Source organism: Chrysemys picta, chromosome 5 (assembly GCF_011386835.1).
Source record: "Chrysemys picta bellii isolate R12L10 chromosome 5, ASM1138683v2, whole genome shotgun sequence".
In the NCBI taxonomy this organism is placed as follows: Eukaryota; Metazoa; Chordata; order Testudines; family Emydidae; genus Chrysemys; species Chrysemys picta.
This window is the reverse complement of record NC_088795.1, coordinates 56,049,782-56,074,491: the sequence shown is the minus strand read 5'-3', so window position 1 is coordinate 56,074,491 and position 24,710 is coordinate 56,049,782. Positions and strand designations below refer to the sequence as shown.

Below are 24,710 nucleotides of genomic sequence, written 5' to 3'. Positions count from 1 at the left end.
GGGTTTATAAGAATAAGCTCTTCTGCATGCATTTTGCTTAATAAAGAGATCTGAAAATTTGAATGGCTAGAAGTACTTCTCACATGTGTGAACTTGCGTTACAAGGGTCATGGTAGCCATCCTGCTGAAATGATTTGTGTAATACCAGCAGCAACGGAACACAATACAGGAGACTGTAAACCTTTTTCTTTCCATTAGGCTTCGGAGTGGACCAGTTACGAGATGATAATCTAGAAACTTACTGGCAATCTGATGGGTCACAGCCTCATTTGGTGAACATCCAGTTTAGGTACTAAATATTTGTGTGATTTGTTGCATATGATAAGGCTAATAAATTGTGATTACAACTCTCATGAAAGTGCATTCAAAATTCTGATTGACAAGGAATGCAGAATTGAGCTCTCTCTTAGTAACATGGGTAGGAGCCAGTTAGATTACTACTTTTGCAAAATCTGTTTTATATATGCTTTTACAGTTCTATTGTAGCAAATGACCAATTAAGCAATTGCCAGGTGAGTGCTGTGCTGGGTTATCTCTACAGTATCACAGCCTCTAAGATAGGGTGATATGTCTGCACTAGTTTTCTGTTTTCTTTTGGCTACAGTTCAAGATATGCGTGATGATATTTAGTGCCCTGATTTAACTGCCAGTTAAAGCTGGGACACCTTTTCATGCTGTATTCCATTGTAGCAGATACGACTGGCTACAAGACTCTTGCACTCCATTAACGTGGTTGACTTTTCCCAAGACTGAGGTCAGGACTTCGGCAATTAAGTCCTGTTCTCTGTTGATTCCCTCACAGAACTGCTTTCCTTAACAGGGCACCATAGTGCATGATGAAAGATATATTTGCATTGGCTTGTGTTTAATTTTTATGTTGTGTTGGGTTTTTTTGTTTGACGTGTTGACAGTGTGGTTGCTAACGTTTCTGTAGGCATGTGTAGTTTGCTATCCATTGTAAGTTTTTATATGTATGTACTTTATAAAAATTATATGTAAATTCCTAGCTGCTACTGCATTAGGGGTCCTAAAATCAGCAGTGTCACATTTTATATCAAGTTTTACAATATTTAAATCTCATTTTTGACAAAATCTCAAGAAACCCTTCCTTGGATAATTTTTCCTTAGGATGCTTACTTAGCCTTTGCTGCTTCTTGCTTACAGAAGAAAAACAACAGTGAAGACATTGTGTATTTATGCAGATTACAAATCTGATGAAAGCTACACCCCAAGCAAGATCTCTGTCAGAGTAGGAAATAACTTCCACAACCTTCAGGAAATCCGGGTAGGTCAGTGATTCTTCATCTGATAATTATGATTTATTTATTTATTAAGAAGACATTTCTATGGCAGTAATAGAATTTCAGAAAAAATTTAGAAAGGTGAGATGTCAAATGCAAACTTGTATATAATTTTTTCATGACCTTATATATTTTCAGAATTGTATGTTTCACCATGTGTCACTGGCTTTGGGGATAGGAGTTGCAGGTTTGCTCTTAAACCCAGGTCTTTCACATAGTGGGACAATGCATTACCACCAAGTGGGCCATCGTTATATGTTGTCAGAAACTTTGCTTTGCCTTTGCAGGGAATGTGGGTTTTTTATTTTGGTAATTTCTTGTAGTCTTGGAATATGTAAATACTTCCCTAAATTAGATCCCGGCAATATCCAATGCCATTATTTACATTCTCCTCATAATAAAGCTCTATAACTCTAAGGGCATGTCTACACTGGCAGAGCTATAGCGCCGGCAGCAACATTGCCGCTCAGAGCATGCTGAAGGGAAACGCTGTTGTGTGTTCACACTGTCAGTTGCCTGCGCAATACCGTGTTCACACTTGCAGTACTTGCATCGGTATTCGGACCAGTGCATTCTGGGCAGCTATCCCACAGAGCATCTCTTCCTCTTCTGCTACTAACTGTTGTGGGAAGTCGGACGGGGTTGTGGGGCAACCTGGATCCTGTCCCAATGACCCGTGATGCATTTCTTCGCATCACAGCAATCCCTGTCCTTTTGTCTGCATTTGGTGTCATCTTTCAACGGCTTGTGTACTGTGCGCTCTGCCTCTTCGGTCTGCAGGAATGGATCCCGCACTGTTGACCAATATGCTGCTCGCTCTCACTAAACGTCACGAGTGGCAATGGAGTTATTCCTTAAACTACAAAAGCAAGAGGAGTGTGACATTGATCTCGCCACGCATAGTAGCTATGACACGAGATTTCTTCTGGCATTCACGGAGGTGCTGACCACAGTGGAATGCCGCTTTTGGGCTTGGGAAACAAGCCCAGAGGAGTGGTGGGATCACATTGTGATGCATGTCTGGGATGACGAGCAGTGGCTGCAGAACTTTCGGATGAGGAAAGCCACATTCATGAGACTGTGTGATGTGCTGTCACCAGCCCTTCAGCACAAGGACCTGAGAATGAGAGCTGCCTTGTTGTTGGAGAAGCACATGGTGATTGCACTGTGGAAGCTGGCTACTCCAGACTGCTACCGATCGGTCGCTAATCAGTTCGGAGTGGGAAAGTCGACTGTTGGACTTTCTCTGAAAGACTGTGACTCTGGGCAATGTGCGTGACATTGTGGATGGCTTTGCACAAATGGGCTTCCTTAACAGGGGGGAATAGGTGGCACTCATATTTCCAATTCTGGCACCAGATGACCTAGCCACCGAGTACGTTAATCTGAAGGGGTATTTCTCTATGGTTCTCTGGGCGCTTGTGGATAACCGTGGGCGTTTCACGGACATTAACGCAGGCTGATCCAGAAAAGTGCATGATGCACGCATCTTTCAGAACACTGGCCTCTTCAGGAAGCTGCAAGCAGGTACTTTCTTCCAAGACCAGAAGATCACCGTAGGGGAAATCGAAATGTCCCTTGTGATCCTGGGAGACCCTGCCTAACCTTTAGTGACATGGCTCATGAAGCCATACATGGGGAACCTTGACAGCAGCAAGGAGCGTCTCGACAAAAGGCTGAGCAAGTGCAGAATGACTGTTGTGTGCTTTTAGCCATATAAAGGCCCGCTGGTGCTGCCTATATGGGAGGCTGGACCTGGCCGATAACAATATTCCTATGCTTATAGCTGCGTGCTGTACACTCCATAATATTTGTGAAGGGAAGGGTGAAAGCTTCGTTCAGGGCAGGACCACTGAAGCTCAGCGCCTGGAGGCTGAATTTGAACAGCCAGAGACCAGGGCTATTAGAGGGGTGCATCACGGTGCCATAAGGATCAGGGATGCCTGGAGGCAGCTATTTGAAGCTGAAAGCCACTAATATTTGTTGCTATGCTCAGGAGTACAGTGCTTGTAATGCTAGGAGGTAATTGTGATTGGTGCATACGATGCACTGTGAAAGTTTAAGAAAATTACCTGTTGCTTTGTAGGGCTCTGTTTGCTTTCAATTAATGAAATAAATATTGCTTTCAAACCCTGGCCCTTATGCCGCTTGTCTGTGTGCAGCAATGGCGTATGTGTGTCGTCCTCCCCCTCCCCCTCCCCCGGCGGAATGGCAGAGTGGCTTGGGAAAGTTACCCTTAATGGGGCAAAAAACAAAGCAAGTCTGCCAAAGAACTTGTGGCAGCGGATTGCCCAGTATCTCCATGAGAGTTTTGTGGAGATCTCTGCGGCAGATTCCTGTGAAGAGGGAATCAATCAACACCCTGTTCTGCCGCTCAGACTAGGCATGTGGTGGTGTGCTTATTATACAGACACAAGCCTGCTTTCTGCAACCCTCCTGCCCCCAACAACTCGCTGCAGCAATTCCCAAAATCAAAGCCACTTACCAGGGGCCTCCTCTCCTGTTTGCACTTCACCAAGTTCTGACAGCTGTGACTGACTAGCCTCCTCCGGGGTAGGGAAGAGCTCCTGGCTGCATGTATCTCTGACCTCCAAGTCATCCTCTGCATCATCCACATCCTCGTCCAAGATTTCCTCCTCCGGGCTTGGTCCATTCTCGACTGGCACGTGAGCCACCGAAGTATCCACAGTGGCCTTTGCAGTGGAGGTGGGGTCTCCATCAAGTATCGTATCCAGCTCTTTGTAGAACCGGCAGCTCATGGGCTCAGCACCAGAATAGTGGTTTGCCTCCCGCGCCTTGTGGTAGGCGTTCTGCAGCTCCTTCACTTAGACCCTGCACTGCAATGTGTCCCAGTCATGGCCCCTTTTTGTCATGCATCATGAAATCTGTCTGTAGGAATCATAACTCCTATGTCTGGAGCGCAGCTGGGACTGGACAGCCTCCTCTACCCAAATGCTGATGAGGTCCAGCAGCTTGGCATTGCTCCAAGCGAGGGATCAGCGGGTGCGTGAGCAGGCATGGTCACCTGGAAAGATGGGCTGAGACCACTGCACGCGTCACTGAGCAAACAGGAAGGGGACTTTCAAAATTACCAAGGAATTTACAGGGTGGAGCTCACAGTTGGTCACCTGAGAGCAGGGCAGTAGAGTTCAAACGGATGACCAGAGGAGTGAGAACAGGCATTTTGGGACACTTCCCGGAGGCCAGTTGCAGTGCTGTAATTGATCAGGGTGTCTACACTGGCACCGCGGCGCGGTAGCCCCAGCACAGAAAGCTGTACGCCTCTCGACGGGGTGTCTTATTTATTTATTTATTTATTTATTTATTTATTTTAACTTTTTTACAGCGCTGCAACTGCGCAGTTTCTGCTTACTAAGTGGCTTGGCAGTGTGTAGACCTCGGGAGTTACAGTGCAGAAAGCTGCTTCACTGTGCAGAAACTTGCCAATGTAGACAAGGCCTAAATATGTAGATCTTATAAGGGATGGGATTTTCGAAAGTGTTCAGTATTGGTTTAGCTGTTCCCATTGAAGTCAATGGTAGTTTTACCACCAAAAGTGTACTTGTACTGTGATGTGGAAGCTCTGGTTTTAAATGCTTTTGTAGCGTTGAACTGAAAACTAGCAGAGGTGGTAATGTCAACCATGAATCACCTTTCTTAATTTCTTTATGAAACAAATGGGCAATTAAGACATTCTGGTGCCTAACTAGAGATAAGGATTTAAGAATTTAGAAAGAAGAATTTTGGTGGGTGGTACAGGTGTACAGTGCTACATAAATATTCTTTGCAATCAGATGTTTCTTTCTTCTAGGAAGCTAGAGCTGCACTGGTGAATTGGGATCTGATCCAAATCCCATTGAAGCCAATGGTAAGACTCACTGTCTCCAATGAGCTTTGGATCAGGCGATATAGCTACGGTCAAATTCCAAAAATAAGGTCTAAATCTCATTTACTTTAAGGCCCCTTTGCACTGTTCTGCCAATGTAAAGGGGCATTTTATAGTTACCAACTGCTGACTACACTGTACTCAATAGTCATTGCAGAGGGGAAAATCACAGTACTAACTCTTCCAAAAATTGATGTACTTCAAAACTGTGAGATCAAAAATGCTTGGATTAGGTTACAATTGAAGACTATCAGTAAAAGTACGTTGAAAAACAGACAGGTATGCTGGTAAATACTACTTTGCTTTTGGGTATTCATACTTATTTATTTATTTCTTTATTAATGGAACTCGTGACCTCTTCCTTTATACTTCTCTTGCACTGGCCAGCAACTGTTGGGCATACACGTGGGTATAATGCAAATATATGTTGAAAAATCTTATATTAATTTGTCAAAAATACTTCTCAAAATTCTCAAAACTAGAAACTCATTTTCCATTTAATTCCATTAAAATAAAGGCTTATGCCTAAGGCCTTGAGAAAGTCATAGTCAAAATTGAGTATGGAATGTTTTGTAAAGTTGCTGGCTTTGTTAAATCATTACATCATTAACTCCCCAAATCTTGCTTTTTAAACTCCATATTGGCATTTAGTGATAAAATTTTTTGTCATGAAGCCTATGACAAATCTGAATGGTTTATAAATAAATAAAAAATTAATTAATGGAGATATCCTATCTCCTAGAACTGGAAGGGACCTTGAAAGGTCATCGAGTCCAGTCCCCTGCCTTCACTAGCAGGGCCAAGTACTGATTTTGCCCCAGATCCCTAAGTGGCCCCCTCAAGGATTGAACTCACAAACCTGGGTTTAGCAGGCCAATGCTCAAACCACTGAGCTATCCCTATGATGCTATTGAATAATTTTCTGCCCCCAATGTGGTTTCTAAGTAATAGCTTGCGTTTTGAATACAAAGTCTTTTTGGCAAATAGTAAAAGCAAATTTGAGACAATTCTTGGTCTCAAATAAGCTGACCAAAAAGAAAATAAAGCAGTTGGACTACTCAGGAGTAGATGTCATAAATTGTTCAATTCACTTTAACCTGCTAATTAAAATGCCTCATCAACAGCTGCTGGTTGATACAGTGGGAGACCTCAGCTGTCCTGCTTTGTGGTAGCTGCTCCAGTGGGGTAGGAAATCCTAAATGGTTTACAACAAACAAACAAACAAACAAAAAAAACCGCATAAATATTGGTGTGCAGAAATAGAGAGGGGGGAGATAAATGATAAACTTGTTGCCCCAGAATAGCTTTCAACTCTAGTGCATCTCATCCTGGGACCACATTTATATCCATCCCCTGTAAACCATGTGGTTATCTCTCAGTTTATTAACATAAATCCTAAGGTACCATATTTCCATCCTGAATGTTGAATCCTGAAGTGAGGTTTATTCCTGTTTTTTAAAGAAATGAATCCCACATCATTTTAAAATTCACTTCCTCTGCCACTCTTGTTGGTCTCTTTTTGGATCTTTTTCATGCATTTGTGTCACAGCAGCTTGAGAGTGCTATATACTATAACAGAGGTCAGCAACCTGCAGCACACGTGCCAATTTTTAGTGGCACGCTACTGCTAGCCGGGGTCCTGGCCGCCAGCCCCACTCAGCCCACTGCCGGCCTGGATAATGGAACCCCAGACCAGCAGCAGAATGAGCCACTCAGCCTGCTGCCGGTTTGGGGTCCCGGCTGCTGGCCCCTTGCCAGCTGGGGTCCAAGCTGCCGGCCCCGCTCAGCCTGCTGTTGGCCTGGATGGATGGAACCCAGGCTGGCAGCGGGCTGAATGGGGCCGGCGGCCCAGACTGGCAGCCGGGACCCCAGACTGGCAGCAGGATGAGCCACTCAGCCCACTGCTGGTCTGGGGTCCCGGCCGGCCGCCTCTTGCCAGCCGGGGTCCGGCCGCCGGCCCCGCTTAGCCCGCTGCTGGCCTGGATGGATGGAACGTGGGCCGGCAGCAGGCTGAGTGAGGCCAGCGGCTGGGACCCTGGCTGGCAGGGGCCGCCGGCTGGGACCCCAGACCGGCAGCGGCTCAGCCCACTGCCAGTCTGAGGTTCCGTCTGCCGCCCGCGCTGCTAGTCTGGCACGCGAAACCTTAAATTAATGAAGACTTGGCACACCACTTCCCAAAGGTTGCCGACCCCTGTACTATATCAAAGTCGGAGTTGAATTTTTACGTTGTTTGTAATTTTAGTTTGTTTCGTTTCCAAAGCATCCACTAGATGTCACTGTTGTCTGTAATTACTATCCTGGATTCATATCCTAAAATCCATTCTTCCAGTAATTATCTTTTTATAATGGTATGTTTTAATATAATATTCTACATACAACCTAAGTAAAGTAGTAAACTCCACTTTTGAGATTGTGTGTGTGTTTATATTAGTACTTCATAGACAATTTGAGACTTATCTTTTTACTGTCTTAGACACAAATGCTGTTAATTATATACTGGATTGTTGTCATCTGCTGTTTCTCAGGCTAATCTGGAGTATTTTTCCACCTTTCCCTTTGTATATTTTTCATATAAAATCTTTCCTTTTTAAATTTTGTAGAGAAAAAAGTAATTACACACACAACAGCTTTTGCTTCCCTTTTTATATTAAGAGGTGTTTTAGTACCTACTCACTAATATTAAAGATATTATCTCACATGAGACCAATAATTCTTATACATGCCAGGTGTACATACATTTCCTTATTGCAAATCTGGGAAGAACATGTAGCCTTCAGGCTGCTGATTAATGAAGTGCAACACTTTTATGCTGTAAAAGATTAATAGCTAATTCCTTGGGCTGTCCATGTGAAAAATTGGCATCAAGTGCTACAGTTTATAATTTTTTTTGATATTTAAAGTTTTTAGGAATTGTAAGGGAACTGTAATAAATTTTTCTCAAAAGGTGGTTTTACTTTTTTTTTAAACTCTTAATCAGTGATGAAACTGAGTTTTGTGTTTTGTTATCTTCAGCTTCTCTGACTCAGTAAGTGGTTAAAGCAGTGTGAACTATTACAAGATCTTTAAAGCAAAAGCCACTTCATTATACAATGATTCCGTTGGTTTCAGGACTGATTAACTCTGTGGAAAATCTAACTAAATCTTTTTATATTTTTCCATGGATACTTGCCCAGTTCATGGAGTTTAATGAAAATCCTATGATGCCTTCATGTGTTTTCTTTCTACTGACAACAATCAGAGTTTTCAAAAGAATAAAACATTGTTAGCCTAGGTTTTTTTGTTTTGTTTTTTTGTTTTTAATAATTAAGCATTTCCCTACCCTAAGGTGGATATTTTGAGACCCAGGTGCACCTTTTTAGAGTCATAAAGATTAAATGTTTTTTCCCTCCCCCCTCAGTACATTCCCTTCTTCTGAGGAATACATCACCACTACTGTTCTTCAAACTGAGGAGGACCGGACTCCCTTTGGAGTCTGGCAGCATTACTCCCTTACTCAGCTGCAGGAACCAGTGTTGGGAGATGTGAGGTAATCCCTCCTCTCCAGGGGTTAAGTGCACTGATTTCTTTGCATCGTTCCACTCCAGCCTAGGGAGCAAGAAATTGAGACTGGAAATGAAGCAGAGTTCTCACATGCAGCAGTGCAGACAATACTACTGGGCCAGCCCACAGAGGCACTTTTGGGATAGGAGCCAGGCTTCAGTGCATGGTTCAAGATGTTACACTTCCATGTGATGTGAAAATAGTCAAAATGTGAATGATCTGAGTAAAATTTTATGCTGGGTTTCTGGTCTCTACCGATTATTCATCATATCACCCTCTCCCCACACCAAGATATTTAAACTATGAAAAGTTATCTATTAAGAAGTGTTACAATGCTAAGTGCAGGCTGAATATCCGGTTATATTCAGTCTCTTTCTTCTATTCCATCTGTGTATACCTGGTGATGGAAAACCCAGCCAGAGGGAGAGCAAGATGTCTCCAAGGCCTGTTTTATCCAAAGGCCTAAAACTGCCTGATACAAGGCCAGAGGGAAAAGAAGTGGGCCAGATTGCCTGGACAATGTTATTGATTCATTGCATCACCTAGGAAGCTTCCAGTGGAGTTCAGTCAGAAAACTAAAGCCGTTCCTGCATAATAGAGCCACTCAAGAAAAGAAGGTAGCGATATACTTCCTGCTCTCCCTTATGGGTGAATCTCTCCTTCACGTGCACCTGGCCCTACTGCAGCAAAGAGATGCGACTTGCACCCATTTGCTCTAACAGGAGTGAATCTAGCCCCTTTTCTGTATTTAACATTTGAAACTGTGCACATAAAGGAAACTATATTCCAGTATTGGTTATGTCTTCTTACCCAATCCTATCACTAGTAGGGAATGTGACTGGTGAAATCATTAATCCCTATATTTAGGGATGCGAGAAATTTTTCTTCATAAATAAAGTTCATAAAAACATCTTTCATTAAAACTGGCAATTCATTCAAGAAGTGTAAATTTAATTTATTTTTCTGCTTTGTTCTAGTAAGGAATCCAGATTTCAGCAGGCTTGCAATTTTAGAAAATAGCCACCATTTTTCCTGTTATCGCACCGAAATCCATTACTATTCCACATTAATACTCCGCACCTTACTTGCATGATCTGAAAACAGCTTCTTCACATTCTTAAATCTGTTGTAGTTAGCCAGCAAACAAGCATTGCTTAATAGGCGTACTTTTGTAAATTTAATTCTTCTTTAGATTAGCATAATCTTAATGTATTAAGATGTAATATATGTAAATGCACATACCTTCTTCCATATTGCTTATACAAAGTATTATTGAAGTGTACCAAGCTAGGAATTGCAACTGTACATCAAGCCCATTTGCATTTATCTCCGAAAGGGTAAAACACTTATAGAAAAAAATGTTCAAAACTGTTAATCACATTCCAAGTCCTTCTTTAGTCTTTTAGATCATAAAATATTTGCAAGTGATTTTCGAAGGTATGGTTCTATTTTGAAAGGTGAGTATGTAAAAATTACAACTTCTTCAGAAGATCTTCTCCCAATTTATGTCAGAGTCCTATCTGCTTCCTTTAGTGACTAATTTTAAACTTTTACTTCTGATACCACTGCAGAGCGATTCCAGCTAAGAGTTAGTAAGATGGAATCTTTTGTTTCTTGTACATCAACAGTATTGTTTGTTAAGCTCCAATTTACACCTGTGCAAATGAGCTGAAGACAGTGGGGTTGCATGGATGTAACGGAGGGCATAATTAGGCCTTTACACCCTTTATTTTAAGTGGTAATGCATGACAAAGCACTCCCTCCAGTGTCAGACAGCATTTCTCCTTTATGCAGCTTGTCTCTGATTCCGGGTTAAGTCTATGGCATGGGCAGTTAGAAAAGCATCTTCTAACAGTAGTTGCAGCACAGTTTGATCTGGAAACCACAGATATAAATATGCAATACCATTTTAACAGAATCACTTCTTGGAGTAGAGTGGCTCTGTATGTACTCCAAGACCCAGCAATCCTCTCTATAACAGAGGAAAGCTATACATGACTGCTTCTGAAACCTGTCAATGCTACTTGTGATCCATTGGTCAGAGGAGATGTCTGGAGAGAAATGTGAGGAATTTCCTCATTAGGAGGTTGAGTATGCTGCTTTCACAAATATCCCAGGAACTGCTTTCTTGTCTTGGCAGCACAACACACAACTAGACTGCAAGACCAGCACATTTTTTATCTGCTTAAAGCGATGAATCTATGTTATATTAAAATGTGGAAAGGGTTATTCCTTGCCTTACATATGCCTTGGTGATTGCAGCAGTGCAGGAGAAGTCAAAATCAACAAAAGGCATACTAAAAGACAAAGATCCCAAGAAGCTGGACTTCACCTCAGATTCAGGATAGTAATACTTGCCTCCATCCTTCCATCTCTTCAGGCCAAAGGTTGGTTCATGACTCTCAATTTGCAGGGCGTGCATTTCTAAATAGCTGTCCACCTGGGCACAGGAAATACCTGAGATTCACCATGAGACCAAACCATTACCACTACAAGGTACTGCCATTCAGACCCTCCGCAGCACTGAGAATTTATTACAAAATGTCTAGTAGTGATAGTGGCATACCTGAGATGGCAAGGCATTCGTGTCCACCCCTACAACTGTCTGATCAGAGGCAGAATCCAGTGGAGGGCAGCAACAAACCTGGAATGTGCCCCATCTCTATTTACTGGGCTGGCTGTCCCAGTGATCTACGAAAAATCATCACTGACCCCATCACGGAGAATAGAGTTCATAAGAGTTGTGTTCCACTCCAGATCAGAAAAAGTATGTCTGCCTCAGGACAGGTTCCAGTTGTTACAAACACTCATACTGCATTTAGTATCAAAATGGGCTACAAAGATATGGACATGCCTTGCAGTGTTAGGCCACATGTTGGTATTTGACCTTGCTTGCCAGAGTTCACCTGTGGTCCTTTCAACTCTGACTCAGATCAGTCTAGTCTTCCCTGCAGCAGAGCCTTTCCCCACCCCAAGGAAAGGCTCTAGCAGTGGGGAAAGGATCTGTCAGCTTCCTGCTCCTGGAGCTTTCCCCCTCCATAAGAAAAGGCTCTGGCAGGAGGAAAGCAGCAGGGAAAGTCTCCAGTCGGGGGGAGGCATTGGGGAAAGTTAGCCTTTCCCCACTGCTTCCCCTATGCCAAAGCCTTTCGCTAATATGTATAGCTACACACTACACTATAGATGCAGCCTGGTTTTCGCTGTGGTGTGCAGCTACACCTACGTTACACGCCGCTGCCAGTGAAATGTAGTATAGACATAGCCAAGTGTCAGAATTATTGTTTCAGAGGAAGCCTGAGTTCAAGATTGTTGTCAGACACCTTCCTCCTGCAATGGAACAGAGGCCTGCTTTATGCCTTTCTACTGATTCCCAGGGTAATTTCCAAGATTGAGGGACAAAGCCACGATAGTTCTTGTAGCTCTGTACTGGCCAAGGCAGTTTGGCTGACAGATCTCCATATGTCCAGTCAGCCTCTGATCTAGCTTCCAGACCACCCGGTTCTGATCTGACAGCATCATGGACAGATATTTCATCCAGACCAAAGTTGCTGAAACTAATGGCATGGCTGTTGGTTAGCTGAGTACCACGGACAGAGACTGCTCCCTTGGGGTCCAGGAAATCCTGATACAGAACAAGAAAACATTTACCAGAAGGAGTTAGTCTTTTAAATGGAAGAGGTTCTTGATACGGGCAGCCCAAAATGTTCTGGACCCAGTCCAGATCTTGATACCGAAGGTCCTTGACAACTTATTGCACTTTAATAGGGCTGAACAAAGACCTCCCTTTTTAATCTTGTGTGAATTCAGCCTGCTGACAGTCATACTTTCTTTTCTCATCCCATGTTTGTTGTTGATTCTCAAAGGGCTATTACACACTTCCCGCAAGTCAGAGAACCTACTCCTGTCTGAGATTTCTGTATAGTCATGAAACTCATGGAGATTCCATTTGAACCTCTCTCAGAATGCTCTTTACATCACTTCACTCTGAATATGGTCTGCCTAGTTGTTATTGCATTGGCCGGAAATGTGAGTGAACTTCAGGCATTTATGGCTGAGCCCCCATAAACAATATTCCATAGAGACACAGTGATGGTATGGCCTCACCTAAAACTAATTCCCAAAGCGGTTTCAGAACTTCATCGGTCATTCTGCTGTCTTCCTGAAACCAAACAGAAGACTTAAATAAGATCCAGACATTTTATTTTTTCATGTGAACAAATCAACATATGTGACTTGCTGTATGGTTATTTACTTTTTGGATGAGACAAATACATTTAGTTCACTTACTGGATACTATAGACTTAGCTAAACATCTGCTAAATACGAATGGAGTTAATAAGCCATTACACAACTTGAATAAAAGTTATATTTTTATTTTAATTTCTCATATCCTATATTAATTTACTACATCAATATGAAGCACAGCCTTCCTGTTTTAAAAAAAAATTAAAAGAATCAGTAGAAATATTGCCTAGTTTTAAAAGTGCTAGCAGGTAATTTAAAGCTGTTCATACTTGAATTGTAAGGCTGCAGGAGTAGTCAGTGTAAGTCTCTGTATTGGTTCAGTGGAGATGGGAAGGATCCCAAGTAATAGGGATACATTTTTAAGGTGCACTTGTGCAAGTGCCTTTGGACATGACTTGTTTTTGCATATAACTATTTGTGGGGCTGCTTTTATAGCTTTATTATGTTAGAAATAAGAAGCCTTCTGGAAAGCTGGTGGACAATTTCAAGTAATGGTCGCTATGGTCCAGATTTTGAATTGTGCCCCTTGTTTGCATGGATGCAACTTTTGAGCGCTTGAGTATACAAGTATAGAATTTGCATATGTAAACTTCACCACTTTGTACACCAGCAATAATGCTCAAAAATTGCATTTACTGGTGACTCAAGCACGTGCATGTACAGAGGCCACGTTGAAACATCTTTCAAAATTTGTCCTTATTACTAGGGGTCAAATCCCACAGATTTATTAAAAATTTTATGTCACGGGGATTCTGAATTTGCCTTGGGAACAGTTAGCAAAGATATACAAATGTGAACATCAATAGAGCATTTAAAAACTGATATATCAATATTGACTTAGTGATATGCTGCCAATGTTTAACAAGCAGCTCCCATGAAAATGTTTCCTTTTAATCTGCAATAAAATCCTTGTTACCAGGGCTCTGTGTACGTGCCAGAAGGGGTGAGGAACTGGGGAATGAATGTGTGTTCCCATTTTCAACAAAAATGCTTTCTCCTAACCAAGAATGAAGGCCATACCACTTGGCAACCAGATTCTACATATTCAAGCATGCATGCTGTAAATGTTGGTACTCTATTCCAGTAAAATAGATCAGATATAGCTGTGCTCACGTTCTATGGTTTCAATTGGAGTATGTGCATTAAGATTTTGTATGAGAGCCTGAGGGGATCTTCTCCCCCCCCCAATGAAACTGAATCAAGATACCTCATACTTAGTTCGGTTTTGTGCATTCCCAAATAGAGAAAAGGCTTTCTTTTTAGAAAATCTTTTTTTTCCCCTTCCTCTGGGTTTCATTAAGATATCTCTGGCATGGATAATTAGCAGTATCTAGATGAAGAACCTGCTCCATCAGAGCCAGGGAAACCCCCAACCCTTCAATTTGATGGAGGAATTTTAACAAAGGTTGCTGTGAGCCTGCTCCAGCACGTCATAGCCATAATTCTAATCCCTACTATGTTAGTCTTCTAGAAAAAATGTTGGATGCATCCAGCTAGGAGTGGAGTCTCAAATACTTATATTAGTTTTTCATCCATGTATCTCAAAGCATTTTGTGGACACATTCTAACTTCTTACTAATGAAGAAATTGAGGCACAGGAGATGGGGTAGTGAATGGTTGAAGGTTACACCGTGAGCTAGTGGAAGTCAGAATTAGAATCTAGATCTCATGACTCTGTCCTGAGCTCTGACCAGCCGTCCGTAATGGTTACAGAAGTACATGGATACTCCAATACCTGTCTGTATCTGCACTATGAACAAATTTCTTTGTTCCTCTGAAGCTTCTGCTACTGGTCACTGTTGGAGCCAGGATACTGGACTAGAGGGGCTTCAGGAGTTCCCATACTGGATGAGACCCCTGTTCCTAAATTTAAAGTTAGGTTTGTTTTCTCCAAGTTTCTTAAATCAATATGGAAACATGATAATATATTGGGTATTTTAGGCTGAGTAGCAGAATCCAGGGAACAAATCCTGCAGCCCTTGTGTAGCTATAACTCCCACTGACTTTAATGAGAATTTTATCTGTATAAGTACTACAGGATTGGGCCCGTAAAGAGCAAGAACACAGTACATTTTTTCCCTAACTTTTTCATAATGGTAATGTAGAGCTGTATTCATTGATCCATAGAGTATTATAAGTAAGCCCCTTTGTTTTCAGTTTAAACCAGTTTTTACCAAAAATTTCCCAGGTTTTACAAAAAGTAGTATTCATTTTTTTCTGATTTTTTTTCACCCTACTTTTGTATCATTCAAATATATATAAAATAACTTGTTTTATTAGGAAAATACAGTACATTGCACGAGGCACATGTATTACGACAATACATTAGTCTGTGTATGTGAAAAGCTGCCTGTTGAAGTAAGGCTATATATTAGTCCAAAAGCTGCACAAAATGAACAAACGGGCACACTCACAAGCTCTGAAGTGCATGCACCTCTGAACATACTGATGAATCTCACGCTCACCACGTACACCTTTCAAGCTGCTAGCAGATAACTTTAAAGATTTGATATACTAAAATGGGAAGAAAAGGAAAATCTGTATCAGAATAAGTTTCAGAACACAAGGAAGTATCCAAAAGTTTGGGGGGGGAGGGGAACAGGAGAAAAGGATGTAGTTGCACTGCAAATGGTGTGGCCCAATTATTAAATGTAAATATTTATAGGCTAATAGTTCTAAGTCTACAACAGTAAACTGTTTATTCAAATTAAAAGTTTTATTTGGGGATTAAAGATATATTGTTTTCTTATAGAGGGGTGGCATTGTACACCTCTAACCCGATATAACACAAATTCGGATATAACGGGGTAAAGCAGTGCTTCAGGGGGGCGGGGCTGCGCACTCCGGCGGATCAAAGCAAGTTCGATATAACACGGTAAGATTTTTTGGCTCCCGAGGACAGCGTTATATCGGAGTAGAGGTGTATTTTCAGTTCTCTTTTAGTTCTGGAGCAAACCACATTGATGAATGGTAATTCAAAGCATTAATCTACTCAATACTTCCTCCCATCTTTCCATCTACCAAAATAGATATTTAGTTTTTGCACTGACTTTCATCTGTTTTTGTTGTTGTGGTAATAAACACTAATAAATTCCTGGGAAAAATTAAATAAAATAAAAACTGTAAACAAAGAGCCCTAAGTATAAGGCCAGAAGGGAGCATTGTGATAACCTAGTCTGACCTGCATAAGAGGCCATAGAACTTTCCTGAGTTAATTTGTGGTTTGAACTAGACCATATTTTTAAGAAAAATATCTGATTTTGATTTAAAAATTGTCAGTAATGGAGAATCCACCACAGACTTTGGTAAGTTGTTCCAATGATTAATTATCCTCAAACTTAGAAAGTTGCATTTTATTTCTAGTCTAAACTTGTCTAGCTTCACCTTGTCCTTGGATCTTGTTAAACCTTTGTCTACTAGATTCAGTAGCCCATAGTCAAATTTTTATACCTATCTCATAGAGCTGGAAGGTCATCAAGTCCAGCCCCCTGCCTTCACTAGCAAGACCAAGTACTGATTTTTGCCCCAGATCCCCTCTCAAGGATTGAACTCACAATCCCAGGTTTAGCAGGCCAAGGCTCAAATCACCAAGCTATCCCTCTCCTTTTGTTCCCATGTAGGTAGTTATAAACTATGATCAAGTCACCCCTTAACCTTCTTTTTGATAAAATAAATAGATTGAGCTCTTTGGATCTGTCATTGTTGGAAAATATGCCTTATAGTTATTCTCATGGCTCTTCTCAGAACCCTCTCCAGTTTGTCAACATCCTTCTTGAAATGTGGATGCCAGAACTGGCATGACCACTACTTACTACTGTGTCCAGCGTCAAACATAGAGGTAAAATAACCTCCTTGCTTCCACTTGATATTCTCCTGTTTACATATCCAAGATGACATTAGCTCTTTTGGCCACAGTACTGGGAGCTCATGGTTAGCTGATTATCCACCATAACTCCTAAGACTCTTTCAAAATCACTGCTTTGCAGGATAGAGCCCCCCAGTCTATTAATGTTACCTACATTCTTTATTCATAGATGTGACTTTACATTTGGCTGAATTTAAATGAATATTTTATTTGTGATAGTGTGTGCCTAGGAGCCCCAGGCATGTACCAGGACCCCACTTATGCTAGGCGCTGTACAAACAGAGAACAAAAACTTTCACCCAGCTTATCAATCAATCTAGATTGCTCTGTATTAGTGACCTTTTCTCTTTATTATTTACTATTTCCCCAATCCTTGTGTTATTAGCAAACTTAATCAGTAATGATTTTTTCTTCCAGGTCATTGATAAAAACGTTAAATAGTTAAGGGCCAAGAGCTGATCCTATAGGACCACACTAGAAGTACAGTAACTCCTCACTTAACGTTGTAGTTATGTTCCTGAAAAATGCAACTTTAAGCGAAACGATGTTAAGTGACTCCAATTTCCCCATAAGAATTAATGTAAATGATGGGGTTGGTTCCAGAGAATTTTTTTTCACCAGACAAAAGACGTGTGTGTGTGTGTGTGTGTGTGTGTATATACACACACACACACACACACACACACACACACACATTCATTCTCTCTCTCTCTCTAAGTTTTAAACAAACAATTTAATACTGGTACATCGTGATGATGATTGTGAAGCTTGGTTGAGGTGGAGGAGTCAGAGGGTAGAGTATTTCCCTTACTGCTAAATGATGAACTAGCAATTGGCTGAACCCTCAAGGGTTAACTCTCTCTCTACAAGGCAGCAGGAATGGAGGGAGATATGCGCATTTCCCCTTTAAGTACACTGCCTTGTTAATTAGATCAGCTTGCTGAGATTGCAGCTGCTGCAAGCTCCCTCCGTCCTGAGCCCTGATGTGTCCCCCCTGCTCTATGGAAGATGGGGTAAGCGGGGTGCAGGAGTAGGGGGGAGAGGGACACCCTGACATTAGCTCCCCTCTTCCTTCCCCCCCCCGCACAGCAAGCAGGAGTCTCGGGGAGCAGCTCCAAGGCAGAGGGCAGGAGTAGCATATGGCAGTGGGGGGAAGGGACAGCTGCAATTGCTAGCCTGCTGGGCAGCTGCTGCACAGGGAACTTAGGGAGAGCTGATGGGGGGGCTGCCGGTCCACTCTGGTTCCAAGCCCCCACCAGCTAGCTGCAAGGGGTTGCTCTTTCTGCAAGCAGTAGACAAAGCAAGCGGCTGCCAAACGACGTTAGAAGGGAGCATTACACAACTTTAAATGAGCATGTTCCCTAATTGATCAGCAACGTAACAACCTTAACCGGGACGACTTTAAGTGAGGAGTTACTGTACAGCCTCTTGATGATGATTCCATAAGAACAGTCATAATGAGTCAGGTCAATGGTCCATCTAGCCAACTATCCTGTCTTCCCATAATTGGTGGTGCCAGATGCTTCAGAGGGAATGAACAGAACAGAGCAATTTATTAAATGATCCACCTCCTGTTGTCCAGTCCAAGCTTCTAGCAGTTGTAGGTTTCTTTTTGAACCCAGTTATAGTTTTGGCTTCACAACATCCCCTGATAATGAATTCCACAGATTGATTGATTGTGCCTTGTGTGAAGAAGTACTTCCTTGTGTTTGTTTTAAACCTGTTGCCTATTAATTTCATTGGGTGATGCCTGCTTCACATAACACATGAACAGGTAAATAACACTTCCTTATTCACTTTCTCCACACTGTTCATGATTTTATAGACCTCCATCTTATCTCCCCTCAGTTGTTTATTCTCTAAGTTGAACAGTCCCAGTCTTTTTAATCTCTCATATAGCAGCTGTTCCATACCCGTAGTCATTTTTGTTGCCCTTCTCTGTACTTTTTCCAATTATAATATATCTTTCTGAGATGAGATGACCGGAATGGTGCACAATATTCAGTGTGAGTGGACCAGGGCTTTATATAATGAAATTGTATTTTCTGTTTTATTATCTATCCCTTTCCTACTGGTTCCTAACATTATTAGTAGGGCTGTCAAGCGATTAAAAAAATTAAGCACAATTAAATATGTGATTAAACAATAATAAATACCATTTATTTAAATATTTTGGGATATTTTCTACATTTTCCAATATATTGATTTCAATTACAGCACAATACAAATTGTACAGTGCTCACTTTGTATTTATTTTTATTACAAATATTTGCACTGTAAAAAACAAATTCTATTCTATGTTGTAATAGAAATCAATATATTTGAAAATGCAGAAAAACATCCAAAATATTTAATAAATTTCAGTTGATATTCTGTTGTTTAACAGTGCGATTAATTGTGATTGATTTTTTTTGAGTTAATCACATGAGTTAACTGTGATTAATTGACAGCCCTAATTATTAGCTTTTTTGACTGTTGCTGCACATTGAGCAGCTGTTTTCAGAGAACTATCCACAATTACTTCACAATCTCTTTCTGGAGTGGTAACAGCTAATTTAGACCTCATCATTTTCTATATACAGTTGGGATTGTTTTCTAATATGTATTACTTTGTATTTATCAACGTTTAATTTAATCTGCCATTTTGTTGCCTGGTTTTGTGAGATCCCTTTGTAACTCTTCACAGTCTGCTTTGGACTTAACTATCTTGAGTAATTTAGTGTCATCTGCAAACTTTGCCACTTCTCTGTTACCCTTTTTCCAGCTCATTTATGAATGTGCTGATGAGCACTGGTCCAAGTAGAGATCCTTGGGAGACCACTCTATTTACTGCTTTCCATTGTGAAAACTGACCATTTATTCCTATTCCTTATTTCCTATCTTTTAACCAGTTATTGGACCTTCCTTCTTATCCCATGACTGCTTACTTTGCTGAAAGCCTTTGGTGTGTGACCCTGCCAAAGGCTTTCTGAAAGTCCAAGTACACTATATCAGCTGGAACACTTTTGTCCACATGTTTGTTGACCCCCTCAAGGAATTCTAATTGGTGAGGTATGACTTCTCTTTGTAAAAGCTGTGTTGACTCAACATATCAGGTTCATGTATGTGTGTTTAATAATTCTGTTCTTTATATAGTTTCAGCCAATTTGTCTGGTATTGAAGTTAGGCTCACTGGCCTGTGATTCCCAGGACCGCCTCTAAAGCCTTTTTAAAAAATCATCATCATATTAGCTATTTGCCAGTCATCTGGTACAGAGGCTGATTTAACCAATAAGTTAGTAGTTCTGCAATTTCATATTTGCGTTCCTTTAGGACACTTGGGTGAATCCCACCTGGTCCTTGCGACTTATTGTTTAATTTATCAGTTTGTTCCAAAACCTCCTCTATCAACACCTCTGTCTGAGACAGTTCCTCAGATTTGTCACATAAAAATTCATTTAGTTTCTCTGCAATGTCCTGGTCTTCCTTGAGTACTTGTTTAGAACCTCAGTCGTCCAGTGGCTCCACTTAATTGTTTGGCAGACTTCCTGTTTCTGATGTGCTTAAACGGAATTTTGCTGGTAGTTTTTGTGTCTTTTGCAAGTTGTTCTTCAAATTCTTTTTTGGCCTGCCTAATTATACTTTTACATTAGACTTGCCAGAATTTATGCTCCTTTCTATTTTACTCAGTAGGATTTGTCTTCCAATTGTCAGCTTGTCTCTAACCACCTCTTTCATTCTGTTTAGCCAGGTGGCCATGTTTTTTGTCCTCTTACTGCTTTTTTTATTTCAGTTATACATTTAATTTAAGCCTGTATCACGCTGGTTGCAGGCATTTCACTCTTGTGACTGTTTTAACTTCTGTTTAACTAGTCTCATATTTGTGTAGTTCCCCACTTTGAAGTTAAATGCTACTGTGGTGGGTTTCTTTGGTATTTTCTCCATTACAAAGATGTTAAATTTATTTGTTATGGCTGCTATTACAAGCGATTCAGCTATATTCACCTCTTGGACCAGATGCTGTGAGCCACTTAGGACTAAATCAAGAATTGCCTCTCCCCTCATGGGATCCAGGACTAGCTGCTCCTAGAAGCAGTCATTAATGCTGTCTAGAAATTTTATCTCTGCATCTTGCCTATGGTGCCATGTTCCCAGGAAATATGGGGATAGTTGAAATCCCTCATTATTATTGGGTTTTCTCTTTTTTGTAGCCTCTCTAATCTCCGTGAGATCTAATTCCCCATTCACAATTACATTTTGAGACTGCTCAATTAACCAGTGTTTAATCTGTGCCATATTATTTTTGTATTGTTCTGCTTTCTTAATTAATATATCATGTGGTATGATGGCAAATGCCTTACAGAAGTATAGTACATCAACACTATTACCTTTATGAAACACACTTGTAATCTCCAAAAACAAACAAACAAAAAACAGTTGCTTGTTAGCTCAATGGGCAATCAAATGCAAATTTTGATAGTCTGTATAGTGTAGCAGCTCTCAACACTCCTTTGAATTATGCAGAGTGAGTGTATTGTAGCCATTTTAAAGGTGGGGTATATGGTTTGCAAATAGGTTGAGTGACTTGTTCAAGGTCACATACTGAGTCATGACATGAGGCCCCGTGCTCCAATCCCTAGACAACACTGCATTCACATTCTCTTCCTTCTTTCTCCCCTTCTACTATTTCAGGCTGGCACCTGGAAATGAAAGGTAGCACTGTTCTGCATGTAGATATTTTCTCTTGTGTACCTGCTGCAAGTGAAATTGTCTAGAATTAAGTGTGCTTATAGCAGCGCTGGTAGGTAAAATACTTTCATAGTGGAGTGGGGCACTATCCTCCCATCTTCAGCTCTTGGAGATGGATATCTGGATATTGGTTACTACCAAAAGTTGTCCATTGCCTCACAAAGTGTTCCTAAACCAAGCAGGCTATTAATTCGGGGATTGTTGAAAACTAACCAAGGTGAACTTGCTATCAATTATGTTTAAAAATTAACAATTTATTTGCAAATATAACAGAGGCATTACATTATTTCATTACACAAAGCACCAAACAGTTATTTTGTACTATAAATTAGCTGCTACCTTGTTGTTTGAGTACTAGACTAACAAAGTCCAGTTGATTTAATTGTTGCTAGTATTTATCTACGCTCACTTAGATTCATCTGCATACCTTCACCCCATTGGGGGATTTTTCTATGCAACATCCCACTAATTGAAGAGTAATCACTGTTTAATTGGACTTTGTTAGTAACGTTTTTATAAATTGACTGTTTATTTGTGAGTTCTTGACTGTTTATTATTAGACACTTTGGTTTTAATAGATTTTTTTTTTCTATAGGGGTTTGGCTACGTGAGAAAGTTGCACCTACTTGAGTTAGCTTTTAAACCAATATAATACTGATGCAAAAGGTTGTGTGGACACACTTATTTCAATGTAAAAGTGGCTTATTTTGATTAGTTAAACATGTTCTTCATCAACTTAAACTAAATCAAAATAGTATCTACACATCCTTTTATGTTAGTTTCATTGTGTCAGTGTAAATACCAGTTCAACTTTCTCATGTAGACAATACCTAACTTATTTGGCTGAAAAGACATAGTATTTCTTCTTTTCTAATCACTTGGGTTTCAGTAGTACTTTAACTGGCCATGAATTCTATTCACATTCAGTGATTTGCATCTGAAGAAGTGAGGTTCTTACCCACGAAAGCTTATGCTCCCAATACTTCTGTTAGTCTTAAAGGTGCCACAGGACCCTCTGTTGCTTTTTACAGATTCAGACTAACACTGCTACCCCTCTGATACTCGCAGAAGCTTGTGTCTGACTAAGTGAAGTACCAGTCAGCTCTTCCCACCCTGAACCCATCAAGCATGGGAGTTATGGCTTAGAAAACATATAATCGAGTGCGCTATCAGGCCCAAGTTGCATCTGGGTTGGGCAGACCCCCCACATCCAGCGGGCAGTGGCATTGACGAATGTGCTGCCCAGCACTACAACTTCAGATACAGGAGCAGGCAAAGGTAGAGCCAAGGACTCCTTGTGTCAGGCTCACCCTGAGGCTTGGAAAAATCCCCCTCTAGATCCACTTCTAAGAGGAGGTTCTGGTTCCCCTACAACCTCAAGGTCTGGTGACTCTTCATGTCTGGTGCAGGGAAGCTCAAAAACCCATTGAGATCATGGTACCAAACTGCAGGCTGCCAGAACTAGGAGTACCTCCATTTTGGCAACGTTGGCAACAGTGGGACCATCACTGTTTAGTAAAGGGGCATGAGCTTAGACCAGTATGACAGTCGGTACCGGCGAAGGACAGATGACCATTCCAGACACCGTTGGCACCAACATACACTTCTGAGCAGACACTGAAAGTTCAGAGGGAGAAGATGCCTCATGGCGGCAAATATCCCACTTTGGAGGACATGACTGTCCTGCTGGATCCAGAATCTTCCATCCTATCAGAACTGATTCTTACAAGGGAGATTGTGACAATATCTGTTCATGAACGTTATGAAAGAAATAGTTCTCCTGTTCCCTGTACTGGTTGGGGTATTTCCTCACTGATGGTTCCAACGGCGCCACCTTTGGAGATGGAGCCCGCATTTTCTTAGTTACGCGATCCTGTTGTGGAAGAAGGACCACCATTGCCTCCTCCAAAAGTCATCAGCCCTGCTAGAGGTTCCAGAATTTCCTGAGGCACAATATGATGATATAAGATGATGTGCTCCCCTGGGTTGGGTGGTATCCTATGCCACAAGGTCTACCTCAGCCCATGCTGGATCCTTTTACCAAAACTCTTGCCATCCCTCTAAATCAGGGGACCCACCTAAACTCTTTCCAGAGCCTATGGAGGAAGCAAAAACAACAGCTGGCTCTCTTAGTACCGCTGGTACAATCAGACATATGGTAGTCTTCTCCTGATGAGGCGGTTGCAGCAGCATTACTATCTTCACTGGACAATCACAAACAGTTTCAGGAGCAGTTAAGAAATTTGCTGATGCCCTTCAGATTCCCCTGGAGGAAGTCTGAGTCATTCCACAAACTCCTGGACATTCTGCAGAGTACAGGACCTACTACAATAGTATTCCTGGTCAACAATACTATACTAGAATCTGCCAAAGTGGCATGGAACACCCCAGCAACAAGAGACCCACTTGTAAGAGAGCAGAAAAGAGGTACTTTGTTCCTACTAAGGGAGCAGAGTTTCTTTTCACACATTGTGTCCCCAACTCCCTGGTTGTTCAGGCTATACAGAAAGGAGTAGATGACAACACACAAGATTTACTCAGATAAGGAGGCCAAATGCTTGGACTTTCTAGGGAGAAAAGTATTTACATCTACAGCCTACAATTCTAAATAGCCAAGTACTATTGCAAAGTATGATTTCAGCGACTACTTCAAGGCTTTGGAATTTAGTGACAAACTCCCTCAGGAGGACAGAGTGCAATTCCAAGTCCCTATTGACAAGGGTAGTCTGATAGCCAGATCATCTCTTCAAGCTGCAGTATACTATGCGGATATAGCCTCTAGATCGATAACAACTACCCATGTTATATGCAGGGAGTCCTGGCTTTATTCCTCAGGTTTCCCCAGGGAAGTACAATCCACTGTGGAGCCTTCCTTTTCAAGGGGACTGCTTGTTAAATCAACAGACTGATGAGTCATTGTAGTCATTAAATGATTCAAGGGCAGCCCCCTGTTTTCTGAGGATATACACCTCAGCGCCCAAAAGGAAATACACAAACCAACCTTTTCAGCCTAGACCAACACACAGCTCTTCTTTCACCAGAGGGTATGAATCCCCATGTAAGTGTCAGAGGGTGCAGCAGAACAAGGAGAGTGTGCCACCTCTTTCCAGCTACAGCTGCCTGTCAAATAGTACTTTTAATGGGGATT

At 41.4% G+C, this 24,710-nt stretch overlaps 1 protein-coding gene across 13 annotated transcripts in view; it reads left to right on the top strand.

Moving 5' to 3' along the window:
* The window catches only part of ANAPC10 (anaphase promoting complex subunit 10), a 69,382-nt gene that overhangs the window by 13,062 nt on the left and 31,610 nt on the right, over nt 1-24,710 (top strand). For 6 of the 13 annotated variants that reach the window (XR_010601800.1, XR_010601799.1, XM_008166115.4 and 3 more), the window contains 2 exons: nt 199-289; nt 1,165-1,285. Coding sequence is in view for 10 of the 13 variants with exons in the window: in XM_008166115.4 (XP_008164337.1) it covers nt 199-289; nt 1,165-1,285 (212 nt within the window). In the remaining 3 variants the exon portion in view is untranslated. Of the gene's footprint in view, nt 1-198; nt 290-1,164; nt 1,290-8,584; nt 8,618-10,989; nt 11,044-19,725; nt 19,881-24,710 lie in introns of those variants that run through there. The other 7 variants (XR_006174422.2, XM_065597773.1, XM_005284301.5 and 4 more) reach the window with 4 other exon arrangements.